General features: G+C 38.2%; 1 protein-coding gene across 8 annotated transcripts in view; it reads left to right on the top strand.

The window, feature by feature from the left end:
• The window catches only part of FGD4 (FYVE, RhoGEF and PH domain containing 4), a 208,144-nt gene that overhangs the window by 148,298 nt on the left and 35,209 nt on the right, over nucleotides 1-24,637 (top strand). For all 8 annotated transcript variants that reach the window (XM_073877727.1, XM_025879512.2, XM_025879509.2 and 5 more), the window contains 3 exons: nucleotides 3,528-3,711; nucleotides 8,241-8,748; nucleotides 23,784-23,873. In XM_073877727.1, coding sequence (XP_073733828.1) covers nucleotides 3,528-3,711; nucleotides 8,241-8,748; nucleotides 23,784-23,873 — 782 coding nt within the window. The remainder of the gene's footprint in view (nucleotides 1-3,527; nucleotides 3,712-8,240; nucleotides 8,749-23,783; nucleotides 23,874-24,637) is intronic.

The raw sequence follows: 24,637 nt of genomic DNA, 5'->3' as shown, positions 1-24,637 counted from the left end.
AGTTCCATCCTTCCAGTGGTTCAGGCCAAAGGTCTCCAGAGTCATCCTTGACTCCTCTCTCTTTCGCTCATACCTCACATTTATTCTATCAGGAAGCCTACTTTGAAAACATACTGGAATCCACCTGTTTCTCACTACCTCCTTCTAAGTACCGTTCCTTCACCTGAATTTCTGCAGTAGTCTCCTGACTCTTCTCCCTGCTTCTACCCTGTTTCCACCCTGTTTCCCGATGTCCTCAACAAAGCAGCCAGAGTGACATAGTTGGCTAGAAGTCCTGTCATGTTACTCCTTTGCACAGAACTCCAGTGACTTCTCATTCCACTCAAAGTCACGCTCCTTACAGGGCACCACCAGGTTCTGCGTTATCAGGTTATCAGGCCCTCCCTCTGACCTCAGTACCTTCTTTTGCCTATTAGCTGCTTTGGCTTCAGTCACATTGGCTTCCATTGTCTCTAGCTTGGTCTCTACTGGATGGAATACTCTTCCCAAAATAACTCCCTCAACTTCAAGTCTTCTTCAAATCTGAACTTTTCAAAGAGGCCCCCCTTGAATACCACACTTAATATAATCTGTAATCTGCCCTTCCCCCCCATTCCCTGCACTCCAGATCCCTTTTATCTTGTTCTTGTATTAGCCCTCCCCCTTTTTTCTTAGCTCTCACCACCTTCCCATATATGGTTTACTTATTAGGTTTTTTGTTTATCTTTCCTTTTGTTTATTGATAAGATCAAGTACATAGAACTTAAGAGGTATTCAGTAAATATTGAATTAATGAAAAAGTAAAAATTTAAAGAAATCCTGTATTGATATGTAAGAATTTCTTTAAGATATGTATTTTGGAAATGTCAAGTTCCCAATGGTTCTGTTAATTTATATTCCCTCTCAAAATGTATGAGATATCATATTGCTTAATATCCTCCCTGACACTTGATATTGTCAGATTTAAAATTTTTGGTTAACCTGTTGGGGCTGAAGTAGAATCCTATTTTAGATTTAATTTTCATTTCCCTGATTATTAGTGAGGTTGAACACTTACATGCATTGGACTACAGCGAGGAGAAATAGTATGTTGAGTTTCAGACTTGTTAAACGGAGGTGCTGATAGAACTCCTAGGAAATGTCCAGAGAGCATTTGGAAATGTTGACCTCCATAGGGGGTAGAAGATAGAAATGATGAGAGAGGGGGTAGGGGAGGGAAAGATGAGAGTCCTTTTTACTCATCAGTTCTGTTTTTTGACCAAAGTACACATTATTTCCCCCTAAGGCAGTGTTTCTGACACTTTAGCCATTCATATATCATCTTGAGATTTTTGTCATATCCATGTAACATTTGTGCTCTTTTATTTAAAATGTGCGTATTTACTTTATTTTCCATTCGGGTTATCTCCCTTGATGAGATGCCTCCTCTGTGCTTCTCAAATAACAGTACCCAATGCCCACTTTTATCAACCTCATTAAACTGTCTCCTCACTAGACTATGAATTCATTGATGACATTAATTTGTTCCTTCATGTATTCCACAAATTTGCCAAGCACTATGTACATGGTTACTGTGAACATATTTGTGATCAAAATAAACTTGTTTCTTACGCTCACAGAACTCCAGCCTTGTGGAAGAGAAAGCTTTCCATTATAGTATACTTAATATTTTATTTCTGGTTTATTTAATACTATTTATGACTACTTAATCATAGTGATTTATTATAAGCACTTTGGAGAAAAAGTACACAATGCTATGAAACAGTTTGAGGTAAGCATAATTGAAATGGGAAAAGTCAGTGGAGTTATCTCAGAAACTGGCTGGTATGTATCATCTTATCTGAGTCTTCTAAGCGTCTAACAGTGTCTGATATGTAATAAATAATGTTCACTGAGTAAACTCTAGATGAATAAATAATAACAATTTTATAACAATTTTTATAGAATTATAAAGAACACATTCACTTCCTTTTTTGAATATTCTAATTAGGAATGTTGAAAATTATTCCTAATATTAAAACTTTTTTTTTTTTTCCTGTGGGATATTGTCATAGTTTGCTATTTTGGTATACTACATAGGAAATCTTTCCTTAAAATTAACAAATATCACACTTTTATAAGTCCCTTCTTTCTCAGTGGATACTATATTTAATCATCCCCCCTGAGCATTTCTTGGAAAATAACACCATTTCCATAAAAAGAAGCATGCCATTTTTTAATTGGGATTTTCTTCTTGTGTTGAAAGGGAATGAGGTGAATTAATTGTTATACCTGTAGTTTATTGTGATATGCTTTTTCTTTCCTTCTTTGTAAGAATTGGTAACTCACATAGAAATGATGACATCTAAGCCACTGAGCATCAGGCAACTGTCAGCCGAGTTTATAGAAGAAATGAGATGACTGAAAACCAGGGTAACCAGCTGGGGGAAAATGGGGCATGTAATTAGAGGGAGACATGATTCCCTGCCCTTCCTTGGGAAGTCAGGACAAGGATTTAAAAATAGAAAAACAATGATTTTATTTGATTTGTTTGAACCAGTTATAGAAAAATGCATATGTTATATAATCCTTGACCCAGAATGTTAATCTAAGAGGAAAATTATATTGGTTTTCAAAATTGAAGTAATTCCTGTACTGATAAAGCAAGCACTTAGGGCATATTTTCTCATCTACAGAATTTCTCCTCTGTTAGAGAAATTCCGTAGATTTTAATATTTCAGAAAATGATCTGTTAACTGAGGCAAGGACTTACTACTAAGCAAGTAATTTGTGGTGTATTAATAGAAGCCAACTATTAACATAGCAGACAATAATAACAGAACTCCTCTAACCCCCTTTTGCTGGTTTTATGATAAGGAGCAATGCTGACAGAGGAAGGAATTAGAGTCTGGGTACCAGTCATAAAATCAGATCAGCCTTATTCCTCCAGGGCAATCACTTAACCACTCTGAACCTTCATAGACCTAAGAGGTGAATAATGCTACCTACCTCAAAGGACTGTAAAGTGAAAAATTTCATCTAAAATCAAATGAGATCAGGTGCTTTTGTTAAATGGGAAGATGCTATAGTAATTACTGTTGTTTGATATTGTTTTGTTGGCTTTTTATGTCTAATTTACTAGCTCTGGATTCTGTTATATTAGCTATTACTCTATAATTAGAAAATCTGTTTAGTAACAAGCAGTGTATCCCTAGGAATTAGTTTCAAATTTAATACTTTCTTTTCTCCATTTAGATAAGTAACTGCTGTGTTATCTCTAGTAGGCATTGGAAGGTCATGGCAATATGCAGATCCCTAGATGTTTAGTAAAGCCGTATTTAAAATCACCTAAAATTAAAAGAACCACTTGAATCTTGGAGGTGGGATTTCCACAGGATACAGCAAATGTCCTGGATAAAGATCCCTTGGTTAAGATTCGGTACAAATTTGACAGACTCCTTTACAAAAGTTTGATAATGCTGAAGATTTTTGCACCCAGGCCACCAGTTCCGTTTGTAAGGGAATACATATCAGTGAAATACTGAATTCTTTTAATTCTTTTTCTACAGTGCCTCCAAAGCCATTACGTCTGCAGAATTCACCTTCGTCCAATATACACCAAACCCCCAGGCATAAAGCTTTATCTAGTGAGAAACCAAGGATGGAGGAAGTGAAACCTGCCTCTGCTTCTTGTGTCTCAAAAGAAAAACCCAGTAAGGTATCAGATCTCATCAGTCGCTTTGAAGGAGGCAGGTAAGAGCTAATTCACAATGGGAGAAAGAGGAGGGGTGAAGAAAGCTGTGTGTTGTGTGTGTGTGTTTAAGATGGTAGAGTAATAGATTTTCTAAATCATAAGTATTCTAGGTTTGGTAGGCTTTTAGAAAGAGTAAATTTTTTAAAAAATACTTAAACTTGCCCTAATATGAATTGTCATTTACTCTGTATTCCTGATGTGCAGCACAGTCTCTGCCACCAGCTTTTTCATCACATTGTGTGTCGTATAGATCAACTGATATGCGCTCTCATTTCCTTTGTATCTACATATGTCACATTGTGTTATGCCTCAGGGTCATGCCATGGGTAGCTAGATGTCTGGGTTGGGAAAGCAAGAGGTTGTCTCTCCCTATTTCTCACTTGGCATGTTTGTGGCTGTAATTTCTGCCGGCCTGTGCCGTCTCTGTGGCCTTCTTTCTGACCTACTTTTTATTTAACCTGAGTCTTCGGTATCCATTTAGCCCCCTTCCCCTTCCCCCCCCACCCCCGGCCCCTGATGCCCTTGTATCATACTAGGTTTTGTGAGGAGACATTGCCAATAGCGAAATAAATGCTAAGTTTCAGTTTTGTGTTTATTAGATATAATTTTATATTCTTTAGTCCTAATGTTTCAAAAAACGTAGGCAAAATATGAATTTCTCACTTGAAGATAAAAATAAACTCCCATAAGTTGCTTTTCTCCTTTATGACCTCAATTGCTTTTTCTTAAAATTCCCATCACTGACATAAATAGAAGTTAAAAAAAAATGTATCAGAAGGATTTTAATTTTCTCTGTCACCAAAAGTTTATATTTAATTAAACGATGTATATAACCTCTCTTTCATACTTGAAGGCAAATATTTCCATTCATTCCAGTGTAATAGTTGGCAATGGTTTCCTGCTAGGTGATTGCATTATTTATTTGCAGGATTTATTGTTATTTACATAGTGGATCATAGCTTGGAAATACTTAGAGAAATCTTCTGAAATTTGTGACCAAGTACAAAACTGCAATGTCCTTCATTTAAAATGAGACTATATTTAGAAACAAATTCTTGAGAAGAAAAGTAGTTCAGAAGCCTGTCTTCATTTTCATTCCCAATCAGTTGTGGGAACTTGAGTCATAAATATTTAAACTTCAACATCTCTTCCTCTGAAGTGGGAATTTTAATACCTTTGCTATCTTAAATTATAGTAATCTTTACCAGAATTATTTAATTCCACTTTAAATTTTTTTCTCAGTGCAAGTTGATTCAATAGCACAGAGAGTGACCCTTCATATTTGCAGATTCTCAGGGCCATGTCCAATAACTGCATAATATCAGGAAGGACTGTAGCCCTGATCCCTGTCTGTAGTGCATACCAGACTCGGGGGGAGCTGTGGGAAGCCCTTAATGGGTCAGTATTGAAAAGGTTGAGCCTTCTGATTCTCACCATTTTGGTAACCCACCATTTGCATTCCTGTCCATACACAAAATGTACATAGTTTTTCCACATATTAGTACCAGTTTTCTTTTACTCCTTCAGACTTCACAGGTTCAAGGTCATTTTTTGATGCAAAGTTTGAAGGTTGTGTCTAAGGAGAGATGTGTTGTAACCTAGATATTTTAAGCAAATTTATTCTAAGTGCAGATAGAATGTGATGTGAGCATTTTGGCAAATCTGGTGAAGGGGTGTTACTTGTAGCAGAGTCTACTGCCAATATGAAAAATGGTTATATGTTCTTAGTGAGGTATTACCAGTAGGAACTGGCCCTAAAAGTATGTGAATGGGTTAGTGTTGCATTGAGTCTATAGGACTTGAATGGGAAGTTGTATTTCTCATCGAGTGATGTCCATGTGCCTTACAGTATGCACAGCTTTCAGGTTTTACCCCATTTGTTACAGCTTAAAGTAGCATTTTGAGGAATAGAGATTCAGCAGGCCAAGTTACCACTGTAAACTGACAGGAAGAGAGTGGGATCATAGGTTACCAACTATTAGACTGCACTATTAAGACTATGTATCAGAATTTTGCTCTTTGCAGTAATGCAAGTAACGCTATTATATTAAGATGAGTGATTTGGAGGATGTATTTGGAGCACCTGAATTTTATTATTTATTTATGTATGTAAGTATTACTACGGTCTTTCTTTCTTTTCTTTCTTTTTCTTTCTTCCTTCCTTCCTTCCTTCCTTCCTTCCTTCCTTCCTTTCCTTTCCTTTTTCCTTTCTCCTTTTTCCTTTCCTTTTTCCTTCCCTTTCCTTTTTCCTTTCCTTTCCTTTCCTTTTTCCTTTTTCCTTTTTCCTTTCCTTTCCTTTCCACTAATCTTTTTAACCCATGAACGATTTCAGGATTTTAGAAAGAACATCCTGCACAAAACTGAACTCTGGTTTTTCCTAAGGACACTTCAGGGCAAACTGTCTTTCCCCATGGTCTTGTCATCCACAAAACAGCAGGAATATATGTATTGGTTCAACCACTGCTTTTACTGACCTCTCACCACCTTATCTCTATCCCACCTCCATGTGCATGTCCCCTGGAGATCACTTATTACAGGAAATTCTTACCTTTCATCCAAAACAGTCCTTTCCAAAAATCCTAAGCGAGTCTAAAGTTGGTTCAGAGGATCTGCTGAGGATCTTTCTCCTGGGTTTCTGAACACTGATGTGGGGAAGAAGAGGAAGACCATGCCATTTAAATCTCCAAGGACTGCTTGAGAAATCGTCTAGGCCAAGGGTATGCTCCCCTAGAAGGCACATATTAACGGTGGAGTATGTAACACTTACATTGACAACCACCAACTTTTATATATATTGCATTTTCCCTGCCAAATTTTTCCTTCCCTTCCTTTTGTGCTGAGCTTACCATGTCTTTTATTAACTTCCTTGCTGTCTATGGTTATTCTCTGTTTCATTCTCCATTCCAGATCAGTAGTGTCTGGGAGGAGTAGAATGAATAGAGAAGGTAACTCACATCTGAGCACTGTCCATGGACTGTACTGTTGTGTCCTCTAGCCCGTAACCTCTATCGGCACCGGGGAAGAGGCTAGACGTGGACTTTCTTCCCACGTTCTGTATGCAGGCTACTCACCTGCTCCTCCTTCCCTCCTTCATGTTCTAGTGTGTCACAGTGTGGGCTTAAGACCATGGAGTTAGAATCAGACTTCAGGGTCAGACTCTAGCAGTATCATTTCTTAGCCATGTGACATCACCTCATTATGCAAGTTTCTAAGCTTCAATTTCTCTATTTTGGGGTCCTGTTTTAGAATGATTATGAAGTTGAAACAAATAATGTAAAGAATACCATGTATTTTCCATCACTTAATAAATGCTAGCTGCTGTTATTGAGTGACTCTCATGATCACCATTACAGTTACGGTTACTCTTTATTGATCCCTGAGCACTTTCCATATGCTCAGCACTGTGCTACGAAGTGGGAAGAAAGCAGAGAACAAGATAGGCACGGTCTGCACCCTCCCAGAGTATTAGTCTGTATTCGTTTTGTCTCCTTATTAGGTCATAGGAATCTCTCCAAGACTGCAGCCCAGAGATTTCTGTTTTTCCTCCCCGGAATCCTAGATTAAAATGTTATGCAAATATTTATATAGGGACGTTGTAATATATTGGCAGTTAGGTTCTATTGGGTTATATATAATATCAAGTAATAAGGGCTTTAAGGAAAACTAAAACAAGATGTGTAGTTCATGGTAGAGTGCACTTGTAATACATAGAATAATCCAAGAAAGCCTCTTTGAGGTGACATCTGAGCAGAATCCTGAATGATGGGAAGGAGTCAGCCACACCGATGTCTTGGGGAAGGTTGTCCTGGGCAGAGAGAACGGCAGCTGCAGAGACCCTTAGATGCATGCATTGGCTGGTTGGGGGTGTGGGAACAGTAGGGAGACAGGAGTGCCAAGAGACAGTGAGTGAGGACAAAGTAGGGGCTCGTGTGTACAGACTCCTAGGTCGGGGGCAGGATGCCAGATTTACCTTCTAAGTGTACAGGGTGCCCTCCGAGAGTTCGACTTCTGTGGTCGACCTGGAGAGACTGGATTTGAGAGGATGGGGGCTGGGAGCAGAGAGGTTGGTTAGGTTACGGCCGCAGGGGGTAACAACGTTTCTGAGAATGTATTTTGCTCTCTAAACAGAAATAACCTTTGATTTCTAACCTGTTCATAAATTGGGATCTGACGATACTTGTTTTTAAAATGTATAAAAGTAAAAATCTTGGGAAAAGATGGCTTTCGCTCTAAATAGTTCTCACATCTCAGTCCTTACTGATGAGCAATATTGACACACAGCGCAAGGAAATGTTCCAGACCCTATAGCAAATGCTCAGTCTTACCATCTTTACTTAAATGTTTACTTAAGTGTGTGTAACATCCCAAGAGACTGAGAGCTATGCCCAACTATTCCAATCCATGTTTCTAAAACCATCAGAGGAAAAGTCTTTATGAAATATCTCCTTTCAATTGGAATAAGCTGGTCTGTCTTCTAGAACTTTTCCATGCCAGTGTTTACATACTTCTTTTGTATTTTATCTTTTAGCACATTATCAAATTACAGTGATTTGAAGAAAGACTCTGGTGTGAACCTGAATGTTCCTAGAACCCCAGGAAGGCATGGACTGACAACCACCCCTCAGCAAAAACTCCTCTCCTCACACCCACCACCGAAGCCGGAAAATGACGCAGATCCAACTCAGGGTGTACAGACTGGTGTGGCTAATGGTGTGATGGCAGCACCAAACCAGATGGAATGTGAGGAGGATAAAGTGGCCACTCGTAGCCCAGAAACTCCAGAAACCTCTGAACCCTTGCATGCTGTGAACTTAGTGAACGGAGAAGGAGGGGAGGAAGCGACCACAGGCCCTGCATCCCCCACAGCAAAGGACTATGATGGAAATGTTTCTGACAGTAGCTGCAGGACTGCCAGGGTCAGCCAGGTGCTCCCCCTAGAAGAAGAAAGGGCGGACACAGAAGCCAAGGTACAAGAGCGGGAAGATGGAGAAAGCCCTCTGGAACTGGACCAGCTGGACCAGCACCATGAGATGAAGGTAAAGCATGAGACTGGCTCATAAGTAGGAAGAAGCACCAACTGTTCCACTGTTTTTAAAAACTCTACTTAATAGCACCCATGAAATGAATGAGTCAGATCACCCACACCGCCAGTTAAGCAATTTTTAAACTTTAGCTGCTAATGGATGTTTCCCCTACTCTATGAGGAAATATTTCACTTTTTCTGGTGTAGTTTCTGTTGATCTTTCTATTATGATTTCAAGAGTCAGAACATTCTGAAGACTTTAATATAGGAAAACCACAAGCTTGTTTTTTTTTTACTTAGGAAGAAAATGTTCTTTGTTGCTCTAGATATTAGGGCTACATCCCTAATATTTATGACCTAAGCAAGAGGAAATTGTATAATTTTTGCTTTTCACACATTTCTAGTCTAGACCTGGAAGAGTAACTTGCACCAGCAGATGTTTCATTTAAGGACATAAATACGAAAGTATTCACAAATTATTCAACAGATTGTAACCGTAACTCTTTCCAGGCTTCTGATTATTTTTTTTTTAATTTCTAATTAGTATAGTTTTAAAACAATCTACTTCATCTTGGATTTAGAAGCCTCTTTAAAGATCATCTTACTTAAGCAGTTCATTTATAGAAGTAGAGACAGTTCCAGAAAGCTGAAGTGATTTTTCAGGTCACAATAATAGCCTGGGGGGTGCCTGGGTGGCTCAGGCTTTAAGCGTCTGCCTTCGGCTCGGGTCATGATCCCAGGGTCCTGGGATCAAGCCCCGCATCGGGCTCCCTGCTCGGCAAGAAGCCTGCTTCTCCCTCTCCCATTCCCCCTGCTTGTGTTCCCTCTCTCGCTGTGTCTCTCTCTGTCAAATAAATAAATAAAATCTTAAAAAAAGTAATAATAGCCTGGACCCTTGGTGCCCTGACTCACAGGCCAGTATTGTGTCCCTCATGCAAAAAAATCACAAACTTAAGTGTGTAAATGCAGGAAGTATCCACAAATACAGCATCCATGAGTAATGTCCTGGAGAGAGGGGAGGCTGTGGCAAACTAGAAGTTCAGATTGTTTCTAAAGAGGGCAGCAGTTCAGTGAAACTGCTTCAATGGCATATCTGCCCGGGTGCAAAATCTCAGCTTACAAGGAGCTGATTTGCTGGTGAGATATGTTCATAATTTACCTGGGCGACAGAGAAGCTTTGATACAATTCTAGGAACAAGACCACTGCATTTATATTCTTTATTCCTCTCAATATGGTGTTTTGGAAGAATTAATAAATACAGCTTTTACAAAGTACCTGGAATTTCTCAGATCAAAGGTGCAATATCAGCATCATTATACAGTTCCCTGGAAGAGAAAGTTGTTTATGTCTCTGAGGACCAAAAAAAAAAAAAAAGTTCCCAGTGCTCAGTTTCTCTTTTCAATTATAAATAACAATCTGTGTAGGAGAGTTGAGAATTGAAAATTTGGCAATTATAGGAAAATCTGTAAATGACAAATCCAAGTTCTAAATTTATTTAGGATTTTTTTATGGTGCCGTGACTTAAGTGGCATTAACATAGGGAGAAATTCAAAAGGACTAATACTAAAATCAGAGTAAAAAGTGATTGATGTCTGACAACTTTAACCAAAATGAAACCCACGTTATGGTACAATTTTTACTAACCCTGAAAAAGGTCCCAAATAAACAAAAAGCCAGGGATTTATTTTCTTCCAGTTAGTGAATAAATTTTAAATACTGACTATCAGGCAGAGAAAGTTTAAATGAGAGTGGGTGGAAGAAAAGTGAGTCATACTTGGTAACGTTATCTGAAACATTAAAGAGACAGGACATTGCAAAGTGAATCTCTTCACTACATCTTGATGGTAGTGGTAGATTTTAGTGCCGCTGTGCTTGAACCATGATGAACAGAAGAGGTTAGAATCAAGAAGCTCAAGACTCGTACATTTGTGCTTTAATAGTTGGGATGATGCCACCAGCAAGTATTTATAAAACAGTAAGAGCTATTCTTATTAATATTTTCATTGGTAATGCCTGTGGTTGCTGGGTAGTACTTTTTTTTTCCTGTTCTGTATTATTATCTGTACATTCTCATAGATGAGTGGTGTTTGGTTTGGGAGAGACTTAAATAGGGGCTTTCTTATTAAGCTAGTGCAATGAAGTACTACAGCTGGCCTTTCTCCTATACGAAATATAAGTAGCGGATGGCACATGCTGAATCTAGGAACAAAAATGCAATTTTCTCTACAGAGCTATTGATACAAAGACACCACATGTGTCTTTCATCTAAAAGGGAATATTAGGGGGGTACCTGGGTAGCTCAATCCATTAAGCTCTGCCTTCGGCTCAGGTCACAGTCCCAGGGTCCTGGGATTGAGCCCCAAATTTGGCTCCCTGCTCAGCGGGGAACCTGCGTCTCTTCCTCTCCCTCTCCCTGCAACTCCCCCTGTTTATGTGCTGTCTCCCCCTTCTCCGTCAAATAAATAAATAATAAATAAATCTTTTTTAAAAAATAAATAAAAGCGAGGATTAGGATTTAATTTCTACACAGTGATATGCTCTCCTTTGTTGCTCTGGTTGGTGACTGTTACATTGCCTTTGTTCAAATATGCAAACATAAATGTTAGTAACGTTAAGATGGTAAATTTTATGTTATATATATTTTGTCACAGCTAAAAACGAAAAATGAAATGTTAAAAATAAGTTAGTAGTATGTAGTAGAACCATTGGAACCAGGACGTTTTGGTGCTGCTTCTGGCTTGTCCACTAACTAGTGGTATGACCTTAAACAAATCAATTAAATTATTTGTGCTTTTAGTTAAAGGGTATTAACTGGGTGTGATCATAAAGCCCTTTTCAGTGGTAATGTAATAATAATTTTTTGCTGTTGTTTATGGGTATCTTCCTTTGTTAGCATAGCCCATGTTGTCAGCTACCTCTTGAACTGTCTAATGTGTCGAACCTCTTAAGATACAAAGGAATATCTGGGTTTCACTATGCAAACAACTGAAAAAAATTACTTCACTCTTTATATAATTCAATGCAGAGACTTACATCACAATAGTCTTAGCTAAGTTTAAACAGGTATTAAATGTAATGGTTATTTCTTAAATGCCTGCCAAGAATGGGAGAAGGAGGGATTGGAGGATGGAGTAGGAGCAGAGTAGACTCACAGAGATTGTTCAGAAAAGCAGATGCACATTAAAATAGATCTTGAACAGTCATTGTTAATAATGAGAACTGACTTGAAAATCGTCTCAGTTTATACATAAACTGATGTACTGATTTACTGATACCTGATGTATTGTGATCAAGAATCGCTTCAGTGGTGAATGCAGAATATTGTTACTTTTACTACATGAAAGATAATACCTACCTCATTGAAACTCTTGTCCTTACATACTTTAGCAAAGCTACGCTTTTCCAATATTTAAACTTTTTGCAGCATCTGGGATCTAGAATATAACCAGGCACCTCAAAATAAGCAGATAGTTTTGTGTTGTTTTTTTTTTTAAACCTCTGACCTAAAGGAAAATTGTGAGCACTTTGTGACACTTTAGCTCTTACCCATAAGGTGTTATCAGTATCTTTAAATTAAGGTTAATTATGTATTACAAGAGATTAAAAGTCTGAAGTCTACTAAGGAGGAGATGTCATTAGAAGGAAATCTTAAAACCCCTAAGAGACAGGGTGCAGGAAACTGTCACATGTGTCTGCATACATGAGGGCATCAGGGGTAACAGTATTATAATCCTGTTTGGCATGACAAATTTGGGTTATCATAAATAGCTTAACTATATTAAAAGACTCAGGTAAATGGGTCAGGACATTTTAGTATGAATTTCATTTAAAAATGGTTATTTTTTTTCTCAGATTTGTGTGCTTCAGTGGGTAAGCTTCATTAGAAATGCATTAATGTGGAGTGCATTCATTGATTATGCCATATAATAAACACTTCTTTTTATAGTTTTCATGAGCCTTTTAATATCCAAGGTATACTTTAACAGGTTTTATTTGTAGATATTCCCTAGACTTATTAGTGTTTCCTTCCTCTGTATTTCATATTGTAAGCCAAATATAAACAATGCAGATGTATGGTTTCTAAGACTAAAGTTGATAGAAATTACGAATCTGCTATTGGCAACATAATAAATCTAATAATAGCAGTTTTATCAAGAATATTACAGACACCTTTTAAATTAATCCTTCATTTCACCAAAAATGAAAGAAATTATAAAGTGAGGAATTGATGAAGATAGAAATTTAATACAACTGATAGAGAATTGACAACCTGGAGATTTGTAGAAACATTTTTTTAAAAAAACTTAAATTTTTTTCTAGTGCCTTCTTTTTATGACCATTTTACTTATGTTTTAACATAAGCCTTGAGAGTTTATAACCTTTGAACATACTCAAAAATTAAGAAGATAATAATCTCGTAAGGAAGAGAATGACAGAATCAAATTCAGAAGTACTGCAAATAGAAAACCAATGCTGTAATCCAGGTTAACTCACTTTCCTTTTTTTCCCTTTAATTTCACTTAATTGTGAATCTTAACACTGTTGATTTTGCAGGATGTAATGTGAGGTATCAGAGTTTTCTGAGAGTTAAAACATAATGCTAACCTTGATTTTCTCTTCCTTATGATGGGCTACAAGTTCCTTTTTGTGAGGCTTTAAATTTCTTTCCCTTTACTTCTTGAAAAATAGAGGGGGACAGCTGTTGAGATCATGTTAGACTTGAAGACAAATAGTAAGTTACTCCTTAGCTATTTCTTCTCTTGTCAACTCAGCTTCCATTCCAGGAATGTGAAAGACAGCAGAAGCAATGGAATCATCCAGCTTCACTAATCAGTCTTTGTTATTGCTAGTATCACAGTGAAAGTTCTCACTGAAGTTGTAGGAGTTTTAAAGCAACGTGTTGAATAACAGAAAAGTTGTCTCACTAACCATATGGATTGGATAGTTCATAAAAGTCTTAAGGATAGCTTTTCTTTATTCACTTAGAACTGATAGGTGAATTTAGAAAGTTCTTTATTTTGTGGAGACTCCATTTAGTATATTGGAAAGGTATAAAAAAGTATAATGAGAAAAAATGAACTTCAGAGAGCCTGTACCTGAAAAAAATACCTGTTCCATTTGTAAATTCAGTGTGTGGGGCTTACTGTGCTAGGTGCTAGAAACAAATGAACAAGACACACCATTGCCTACAAAGCCTCCGTCTACCCAGTAGGGAGACATAAGTAAATCCCCATGCTATGTGGTGTGATCTGTGCTTCGCAAACACAGATGAGGAATTACCTGTGCCTGGGGGAGGGCTGGTTGAGGGGCAGACTGCTGAGAAGCAGTTGAATTTAACTTGAAGCAAAGTGATGGGGAGGTTGTGGGTAGTTGAGAATGGATGGGAATGGGGTGAGGTAGGGAGGAGCAGCTGTATCTAGTCAGAGACAAGTGAATAGATGCCATATTTGTGGGCGTTTCTGGCCCAATAAGAAGAGGCCAGAGGGCTAGAGAATTGTGTGAGGGGTAGAAGGATAGGTTTAAAAAGAAAATATAAGCTAAGGACAAATGGCAGTGGGTTTGTATGCCTAACCTGTGTCTTTCTCCCCTGAAAACAGTGGATTTTTAAAATTGTGATAAAAATTAATAATCCTCATAGAAAATCAAGAAAATGCATTAAAGCACAGAAAATACAAATATCACCCATATTTCCAAAGAGAGCTGCTTTGGTATTTAACATTCCAACTTGTTTTTCTGAGCTGATATTTGAAAAAAAAATTTTTTTTTTCAATTGCCTAATGTATGGTAGTTCTGCATCCTGTTTTGTAGGATTAAACATAGGTGTTTTCCTGTGTTATTTCAAACTTTCCATAAGCCTAATACTATCTGGCCTCTGAGGCACTTAATTAGAGCATGGAAGTGACATGATTATACATCTGTGGATTTTAGAAAAATGAGTCAGATGAAAGGAAAACAGATGGAGCAGTTGTAAGCAACTGCAGTAATCCAGGTGCAAGAGGATGAGGTCCTGGACAGATGCGGTGCAGGGTTAGCACAAGGAAAAGAGATTTCTGAGGGCCTCCTGATGGAGGTAGGGAATGAGTCATGTTCAACTCCTAGCTTGGATGAAGTGGCAGATGGTGTATCACTTACTGAACTACAAGAGAATGGAAGGAGCAGTGTATTTGGAGGGTGAACATTTAACTGGATTTAGACATACTAAATTTGAGGGACTTATGGATTGTCCTCATGAAGATGTCTCAAACAAAAATGGAATACTCTGGAGACGTTACAGTCTATTGGTTAAGGATGAAGACTTTAGAATTAAAAGAGAAGAATTCATACCCCAGCTTTGTCACTTACCAGCTAGGTGACCTCAGACATGGTACTTTAACAGAATTCGGCAGGTCTTGGTTTCTTAATATGTTTTTTTTTTTAAAGATTTTATTTATTTATTTGAGAGAGAGAGAATGAGAGATAGCACGAGAGGGAAGAGGGTCAGAGGGAGAAGCAGACTCCCTGCTGAGCAGGGAGCCCAATGTGGGACTCGATCCCGGGACTCCAGGATCATGACCTGAGCCGAAGGCAGTCGCTTAACCAACTGAGCCATGCAGGTGCCCGGTTTCTTAATATGTTAATGAAATAATTGAGGTGGCAGACAGGAAGGAACATAATTGTGTTTGGAATGTTGGGAGAGGTAGAGTTGCTAATTAGGTTAGTTTTGTATACTGAGTTTATGGCATCTGTAGTACATCCATTTGGAGATATTAATTAAGCAAGTGGAAATACAGATCTGGAGCTCAGGAAAGAGGATAAGAATGTAAGAGGATGTACATAAGGGTGTGATTAATATTGCCAAAATAGAATGTGCAGGAACAGGAAGAAAGGCAAGGACTGAGCTGTGGAGAGCACAAACATAATCAAAAGGGGAACATAGTGAGTTGTGTGAGAGGAAAAAGAAGAGAGAGCAAATCATGAGAACCACAGGATTTGGGGGAGGGGGTACAGGATTATTGGTGGGCTTATAAGGATGGTCACCATTTAGAATTTGAAACTAGGAGTTAGTCTGGAGGCCTTGGCCTTACTGGGACATTATAGCTAACTAGCTCAGAGAACCTGGGTAACAGAATTAAATGCAGTACATTTATATTGCACATATACTATTTGCAAAGTACTGCAGAAAATACAAAGAGGAAACAGCTGAAAAGGAGTATTGAGGTATATAACCATTATATAAGAGGTAAAGGGGAAAAGAGAACTCAAAGATAAAGTCAAGGTTCAGAGCATGGCTGAGAGGGTGAATTCTTCCTTGTTAGCATAAATCGAGAAGTGGGGAGAGACTGGAACTCAGTGAGTGAGGTACTAGCACTACAGTGTAGAGGTGACTCTTAGGCTGGGTGCTAAATGTGTCAGTTTGGGAAGTGCCCCCATAGAGGCCAGTGAGGTAGCCTCAAGGGGTTGAGGACAATGGAGAAGGTTAGCTCTCCTGGTGACTTGTGACTAAGATTCTGAGGGCCAGGATCAAAGGTAGCGGGCATAATCAACAGTCTCCCCAGCATTGCTGAGTGGCCTGAAACTTAAGAAAGAGAAGATCAGATTTGCAGTGGGAATGAGGCAAGGTCTGCAAATCAGCAGTACCAAGAGAACAAGGAGATAATGGAGTCAAAGATGGAGTTTAACAGAATGTTGACATGAATCAGGAGGTTTGGGAAAGCGAGGTATTTGGAGGTCACAATGCATATAAAGATGCTGTTTGGCATGGGTGGGAGAGAAATGAAAAGACCAGATCTTAAAACACAGCAGTTGTTGTATGTGGCTTACAACAAAACAAAACAAAACAAAAAACAATATACCATAACCTGGTGGTCAAGAAGACAGGCTTAAGAGCCAGACTTTCTAGGTTTGCAACCCAGCTCAGCCACTTACCAGTTGTATGACCTCGAGCAGGTCACTTAAATCTCTCTGTACCTTAGTTTCTTCATCTGCAACATGGAAATAATTATACCTATCTCATAAGGTTATTACGAGGCAAAGATCATTGAATCATTGTAAAGGATTGAGAACAGTGCCTTAAAACATAATGTGAGCTGTCTGTTAGATAAACAAAATAAAGTTCTGTTTCCTCATCTGTAAGTCAGGATGAACAGACTCATGACCTGAAATATCCCTTGATAGATCCAAAGTTCAGCATATCCTGCCAGGTGAGTATTCCAGCAGCTGTCGGTTCCGTGTTAAGCTGACGTGCTCCTTTGCAGGATGCACAGAGATAATTTTGCATGCCACTTCCTTTTTAACCCTGGTTTCCTATATTTTGTTTGTTTCTCTTACTTGAGGACCATAGGTTATTTCCACATAGTACAGTCACTTATATGCACAACGTTTTAACTTTAGGGAACTATCATCAGAAATACTTTTGTTACATAATTACTTTGATGGTCTGCCTAGAATTTGGGATAGGTTAATTCACTTATTGATTGTGAGCATATATTAAATAATTCTTTGTGCCTTAATTTCTGCAAAAGGCAAAGGACAGTTTAGTCTAATATATACTAAATTGGGTATAAGAAGAACAAAGTTCTCTCTTTGCTACCACTTACTTCCTGTCTGATCTTATGCAAGTAACTGAATTGTCCTTCTCAGTGTAAGCTCTCTCTTGCCCTTCTCCCTACCCTATCTCGAAAGGATATAATGTAAACCTTCTGATTAAAAGTTCTCACTTGGCTATTCTCCTGTTTCGAACTGAATAAATAGTATAGATAGGACATCAGATTGGAAAAATATTGGTGCTGGGTTGAAAGTAGGCTTGGACTGTGCACCCAAAGCTTCCTGAAAGATCATGCTGAAGTAATAAACTATTTATTCTTGTGATACTATACAGTGAAGCCCTGGGAGGGGAATAATGTGTGTGTATCATAGTATTCTTTTTCCTGTAATGTGAACCTGGTGATAAATTTCTTGCTGATTACAGATCTTCCCTGAGACCATGTGACCTTCCTTATGGCATTATTACATGATCTTAATTGAACACAAAATCTGTATTTTATTCCCTTTCTCATTTTCTTGTCACATAAATCCACAGGGACTTCTCTTAAAGAGCTCTAACAAAGCAAGAACTTTATTTTCACAGACCAAGATTTGAATCCTGGTTCAGTCACTTCCTAACTATATGATTTGGGGCAGGTTACCCATCCTCATTAAGACACTGCTTCCTCATCTATAAAATGGGAGGAAAATGATACCTGCTTCACAGGGTATTAGTAGGATTCCACTAGATAATTCATGTGAAGCACATACGGTAGTGCCTAGCACATGGTAAGTACTCTCTAAATGGTCGGGGCTGTCATTGTCTCTCACTTGTGATAGCCTCCCTTAACTTCCCTGTTCTTCAGTATAATGAGAAAAAAATCTGTACAATTCTGGAATATTGGAATGACGGTGTCAAGACATGTTAGAGACTTTAAGATGCTTTTTGAGATGATAGGCCAATTATGTGACATTCAAATATCATTGTGATCTCATTTTAAATTATCACCTGGAGCCATATGGGAGACTTTAATGTCTAGGAAGACATTAAAAATGACCTATCAAAGTGTTGATGCATCTCATGAATTGTGGTACAAAATCAAATGTTTATTCCCTAAGTTGACTCATCTTGTTATGAAAGAATGGACTTCAGGGAAAGCAGAAACATATGTATTCATACAAAGCCACATCTGCCTTCTCCATGGAAGAATTTAATTGGGTAGAGATTTCCAGAACCTAGAAACATTCATTTTGGTCCTATAAAACCCAATAACTTATGTCCATATGATTTTAAATATAACCTATAATGAAATGGAAAGAACAGTTTTGATTCAATGTATTTAGAAAAAAAAATCCTTCCTGCTTAAAATGAAATCATAAGAACATGTACTGAAAAGTTAAAAAGCATAATTGAAGAGTAGTAAAGCATGATATCAATATCTGATTCACTTTTATGTAACTGAAGGCTTTGCCTTTAAAGCATCTTCTAAGAAGCTCTAATTATTGATGAACCTTTATGAAGTTCTTTCCAAAATATCTGCTCCCCTGCTTGGTGGTTATGAGGCATGTGGCAGTGCGTATGGCACTGAAGATGAATCACTGGCTCCACACAAACATTTTCTGCCTACCCAGTAAATGAAGTCTGTGAGCTGCAGTGGGGGCTCTTTGTCTGGGCTCCTGCCGTATGGAAGAGTCATGCCAAAAGGTCTGAAAAGAGCTGCAGGAGCTGGTGACATCTGTAAGTGGGGAGGCAGAACTGACAGTGCAGCACATTCATGAGCCAGCGGGCACAGTGACTCACCACCAGGCTGAACCTGACCTAGTGGGAATGGAGCGGATCTCTGCTGAAAGGTTACTGGACGTGTGCAAGTGTATTGTGCAGAGAGAAGTAAGAGAGAAGCAGAGGAAAGTAAATTGTGTAATCTTTTACTGTAAGAGGCATACATCTTGCCTTTTCAATTGGGATTGTTTAGACATACTCTATTGTATTTTTGTTTGAGGCAGTACTCTGAGAATCAGCTTTCAATATAAGACATAGTTACCATTTGCAAGTGAAAAAAATCTATTTTATAGAGGAATATCAAAGGTAAGATGCTTTTCTAAAGCATATTTGTCACTATTTTTAAAAGTGAAGTCTGTGTATTAGGTTCCAATAGAGGCAAACAGGATTTTTTATTAATCAATATTGTGTAGCCATTACCGTTTTCCAAAGAATCAAAAGAATATATGACTTCTTAGTAAAGTGCTAAGCACAAAGTAGGGGTTATATAGTTTTGAAGTGGCAAATAATAAGAGACAATATTATATAACTTGACCTATTTAACTTTCTATTTTAAAAAAATACCATGCTATATCCCCAGTGTATCAGCAATTTTAGAACAGGTTTGTTATTTAAGCACAAGTCTGATAGAGTAGTAGAGACCCATGCATGCAGATGGATCATGTATTTCTCCCTAAATGTACTCACAGATGAGTTTCAGTAACTAATTTTTTTAAAGTTAGAAGCCTCAGGGGTGCATGGTGGCTCACTTAGTTAAGCCTCTGCTGTTGGCTCACATCATGATCTCAGGGTCCTCAGATCGAGCCCCACTTTGGGCACTCTGCTCAGCGAGGCAGCTGCTTCTCCCTCTCCCTCTGCCCCTCACCCCACTCCTGCTGTCTCTCAAATAAATAAAATTTTTTTTAAGATTATATTTATTTAGGGCGCCTGGGTGGCTCAGTTGGTTAGGCGACTGCCTTCGGCTCAGGTCATGATCCTGGAGTCCCGGGATCGAGTCCCGCATCGGGCTCCCTGCTCAGCAGGGAGTCTGCTTCTCCCTCTGACCCTCTTCCCTCTCGTGCTCTCTCTCTCTCATTCTCTCTCTCTCTCAAATAAATAAAATCTTTTTAAAAAAATTATATTTATTTATTTGACAGCGAGAACAGGAACGCAAGCAGGGGGAGTGGGAGAGGGAGAAGCAGGCTTCCCACTGAGCAGGGAGCCTGATGCAGGGCTCGATCCCAGGACCCTGGGATCATGACCTGAGCCAAAGGCAGATGCTTAATGACTGAGCCACCCAGTCTCCTGTAAAATCTTAAAAAAAAAAAAAAGCCATCATATCATTACATCAAATATGACTGAATTTTTAATACCTGATAATTACTAGAATGCTGAGAAGCCTGCTATAAATAGAATTTATATTAGAGAAAGAATGTGTAAATTAAAATGCCTAGTAGATATCCCATTTCATTTTCAAGTGGATAGTTTGTATTTTCTTAGTTTGTGTCCCTTGTAGGCACTTATTAGTCTTGTTTCTTGTTGCAGAGAAGAGTTAGAGTGTGAGTGAAGGGTTTACTGACCATGATGTAAAGTCCCATGCTCTCCTGTATGATTGGAATCTGATTCGGTTACCTTTAACTGTGACTTGGGGCAAGTCACCTGGCCTTTCTGAGCCTTGGAATTTTGTCTTTTGCATGTGTGTGCTGCCTCTAAAACAGGAATAATGTATCTATTCTATAGAGTTATTATAAGGATTAGTCAATTTATGTAAAATATAACAGTGTCTTATGCATAACAAGCTATCAGTGAATAAGTGTTAGCTGTTCTTCCGGTGAAATTGTTTGGATCTGTGATTTCCTCACCTCCACCACAAAAATCCCTAGTAACTTTTCATAAACCTATATGTGAGTGTTTAAACTGAATGTCAGCAAGTTTACTTTTGCTTATCTTTGTGTTGGTTTTGGCAAGGTCAGGGACCTGACATTAGAAGCCCATCTGTGTGGAAGGACACAGTTTTTGCTAATAACTCCTGGCATCTCCCTTGGATTTTGCAAATTATGACCAGGATACCTACAATTTGCCAAGTTCAGCTAAAGTATGATTTAGAGTCAGCAAAAGATTGTTTATTATAAGCTTCCTATTTAAGATCCTGTAGGATGTGGGAGACCTCAGGAGTGACTTCACTGCATAGCAATAACAGCCAGTATGACCTGTTGGTTAATGAATTCTCTGACTCATAAGAGATGTATCATTTTATCATGGCACAAATTTTACTGGGTGGTTTTCTTTAGAGTTATTTGTCAAGCCAGAATCAGAGCATAGGAAAGTGTGCGAGTAAGTCAAAAAGATACAGTAGTACCACTATTAGAATAAAACTAAGGGCTTGGAAAGAGCAAGCCACTAATACTAATGACAACAAGGATGTATCTCAAATGCATTTTGAGAATTGGAAGAGGCAAGACTCAAAAGGCACATACTGTGTGATTCCATTGACACAACATTCTGGAAAAGGGCAGATCTATTAACAGGAGCATGGTGATAGGAGAGAGGGGTGGGGCTGAGAGGAGGGAGCCCCAGTGCATTATACCCTCATGTTTCATTGGCACCTGAACCAGTCACTGTATTCTTGATTGTTAAACCAGTCAGGGCGTAATTTTGATCTAGGGAATGAGGGTAGTTTCTCCAAAGGAAAGGCTACATAGTAGTAAGATAGATACTCTGAACAAATCTGGATATCATTCTATTAAGAAATGGAGGGAAAGGATGTCAAACAGGCAAACGATAATGCTAATACTTTACCCTGAATTTGTTGTTTAACCAAAACCTTGGCTAACTGTGGGATTTAATGACTACATAGTTCTTATTTCAGTATTTTTGAGACCACAAATATTTAAACGGTATTGTTACTTTACCTGAAGACTTCACATAAAAATACCTCATTTCAGTGCTGCTGTAAAAAGCAAAATGATAACTTTTCACATTAGAACAGATACTGCATAAAGCATAAAAGTAGACCTCATATGTTGAACACAATGAAGCATTCCTATAGCTTAATAGCATTTTATACATAGTTTAAAATGTAGTCTTTGCATAAATTAGACACTGGTTTAAAATATACTTTGTTCTGCTTTCCTATTAGTTTTTACTAAACCCTTACTATGCTTCATACCTGCCTAGAATGAAAAGGATACTTCAGCCAATAGCTAGGTAGAAATTTCTCAACAAAAAGATGTTTAGATATAAAATAGAAAATGAGTTCTAATAGGACAGAGCTTTGGATAGTTGAAGAAGGCTCCATGGACAAGGAATGGAAATTCAGCAGGCCATCCAAAAAAAAAAAAAAGTCTTAAACACCTAGACAGATAAAGAAAGAATGTATGCCATGGGGGTGCCTGGGTGGCTCAGTTGTTAGGCGTCTGCCTTCGGCTCAGGTCATGATCCCAGGGTCCTGGGATCGAGCCCCACATCGGGCTCCCTGCTCCATGGGAAGCCTGCTTCTCCCTCTCCCACTCCCCCTGCTTGTGTTCCCTCTCTCACTGTGTCTCTCTCTGTCAAATAAATAAATAAAATCTTTTAAAAAAAATGTATGCCATGTGGAGAGAATGGAAAGAAGAAAAGTTTGGGAATGGCCATGGACATGTTTGGATAATGGTGCATTAGATTGGTATGTTTGGAGGGAATGGTGCCTGCAAAGATACAATGGGAAAGAAGTCTGAGGCAGTGGTAGAATCAGATCATCTGGGAGCTATTGATTGGCTGGGCTTGACGTATGGTATGAGCAAAACCAGGTGGCAGTGATGAAAACTTAAAGGATGGATGCTAATGATATGAGTAGGAGCTCATAGCAGCTGGATTTTGTGGTAGGGAACTAAGTTTAGAGTGATTCAAGATACCAAAGCCAGGTAACTGGAAAGGGATGGAACCACCATCAGGCTGGTAAAGTTCTGGTGGGGTGGGGTGGCGTGGGGTAGGGTGGGAGGTGGTAGGATAGAGGTTTTCCTGAAAAGATGAGTTTGGTCTTACACTGACAGCATGTCAAAGTGGTAATAAAAGTCCAACAATAGTTAGGTTTGTGTGATTGCTACTCATTCATTCATTCAGCAATATTTTATTGAATGCCAGTATTTTATTGAAGACAAGAGAGAGTTACCAAGTTAGCGAGAAAAAAAAATGTTCCCGTTCTCATGGAACTAGCAAAGTTATACAAATATATTTAAGGGCTAAGTAAACATAGACTGAGGGAATAATAAAGTGTTTGTATTTAAGATTATATGGGTAGAGGGAGGGGAGGATTGATGAAACAAGATTAACAATGAGTTGATAGCCGTTGAATCTTAGTAACGGATATATACTGGTTCATTTTACTGTTTACTCATATGTGATTGAAATTTTCCCTGACGTTTTTAAAAAGGCAAAAAGTTGGGTGCATAGAGCTAATAATTAGACAAGGTATCTGAGAGAATGATGAAATCATGGCTAAAGAGTGGCCTGAGAGAGGCAGGGAGAAAATGAGCCAAATACAGTATCTAAGAAAGATAAGAGGTATTTCAAGAACAAAGATGAGAGTGTTAATTTTGACAGGCTAAAGATGTTATAAGTTAAATCTAGCAGATTGTTTATTTTAATTTTGTTCATTTCTAGTTGGATGGCCCTTCATGGCTGAAATGAATTGGGTACCTGAGAAGCTTGAGAAAACTGTTTTGACCATTTGATAAGGTGTTTATTACTTGAAAAATATGTCCAGGCTTTATTTCCTAATATGTGAATACATCTATTGTATTTTTAGGAAACTAATGAGCAAAAGCTTCACAAAATAGCCAACGAACTTTTGCTTACAGAAAGAGCTTATGTCAACCGACTTGACCTCTTAGATCAGGTAAGATTTTCCCTTTCATGGTTATTTTTTGGCACTGTACATCATTTTTAGTAATCAAGGGGTTTTAGAAACTATAAGAAGGGCATGACTTTTTGGCCAGTGAAAGCTTTTTCTTCAAGGAAATCTTTAGGATTTTTAGCTTTGTCAGTGAATTCACTAGACACAAAGGGTTTTCAATTCATAAAGAGCAGATTCAAGGACTCTCTGTGAGTCACAAAATGCCTTTATCTGTATCTTTCAACACTGAACACTAGTATGTTTCTTGACCATTTGTTATGATCCTAGAGCCATGTTACCATTATAATCTAAATAAGAGATTGGTGATTCTAATTCGTACGTGAATATGTCACTGATTCTATTTGTCTCATGCGCTCTTCAGCCCCATGTGAGTCATCTGAATTAATGGAGTATTAGGGCCAGAAGAATTTTGAGCATTCACTTGTTCAAACTTGTAGGAGACATCTACTACAGTGCCTGGTGTAAAGTTGTATAGTCAATATTTGTTGGTAATGACATCCTACTTTTTCACATTTTGTACTCTCATCACGGAGCCTTGAGTATCATTTGAAATACACGTATGTTTACAAAGGAAGTTTTAAAATGTATCATAAGAATCACTTGAAAACTAAGGCCTCTTAATATTGTTTTAATGATAAAAGAACAAGATAATTGGTAGATTGTTAATGTAGACTTCTCTTATTAGAAGAGAAAGTTGCCATGTTTGAGTGTTAATTATAAGAAGAATTGTCCCACTTCTGCCATTG

The sequence above is a fragment of the Callorhinus ursinus genome, unplaced genomic scaffold (genome assembly GCF_003265705.2).
Source record: "Callorhinus ursinus isolate GAN/ISIS: 27379988/994484 unplaced genomic scaffold, GSC_fseal_2.0 scaffold27, whole genome shotgun sequence".
In the NCBI taxonomy this organism is placed as follows: domain Eukaryota; kingdom Metazoa; phylum Chordata; class Mammalia; order Carnivora; family Otariidae; genus Callorhinus; species Callorhinus ursinus.
The sequence above is the reverse complement of the archived record's forward strand: the minus strand, read 5'-3'. Positions and strand labels throughout refer to the sequence as shown.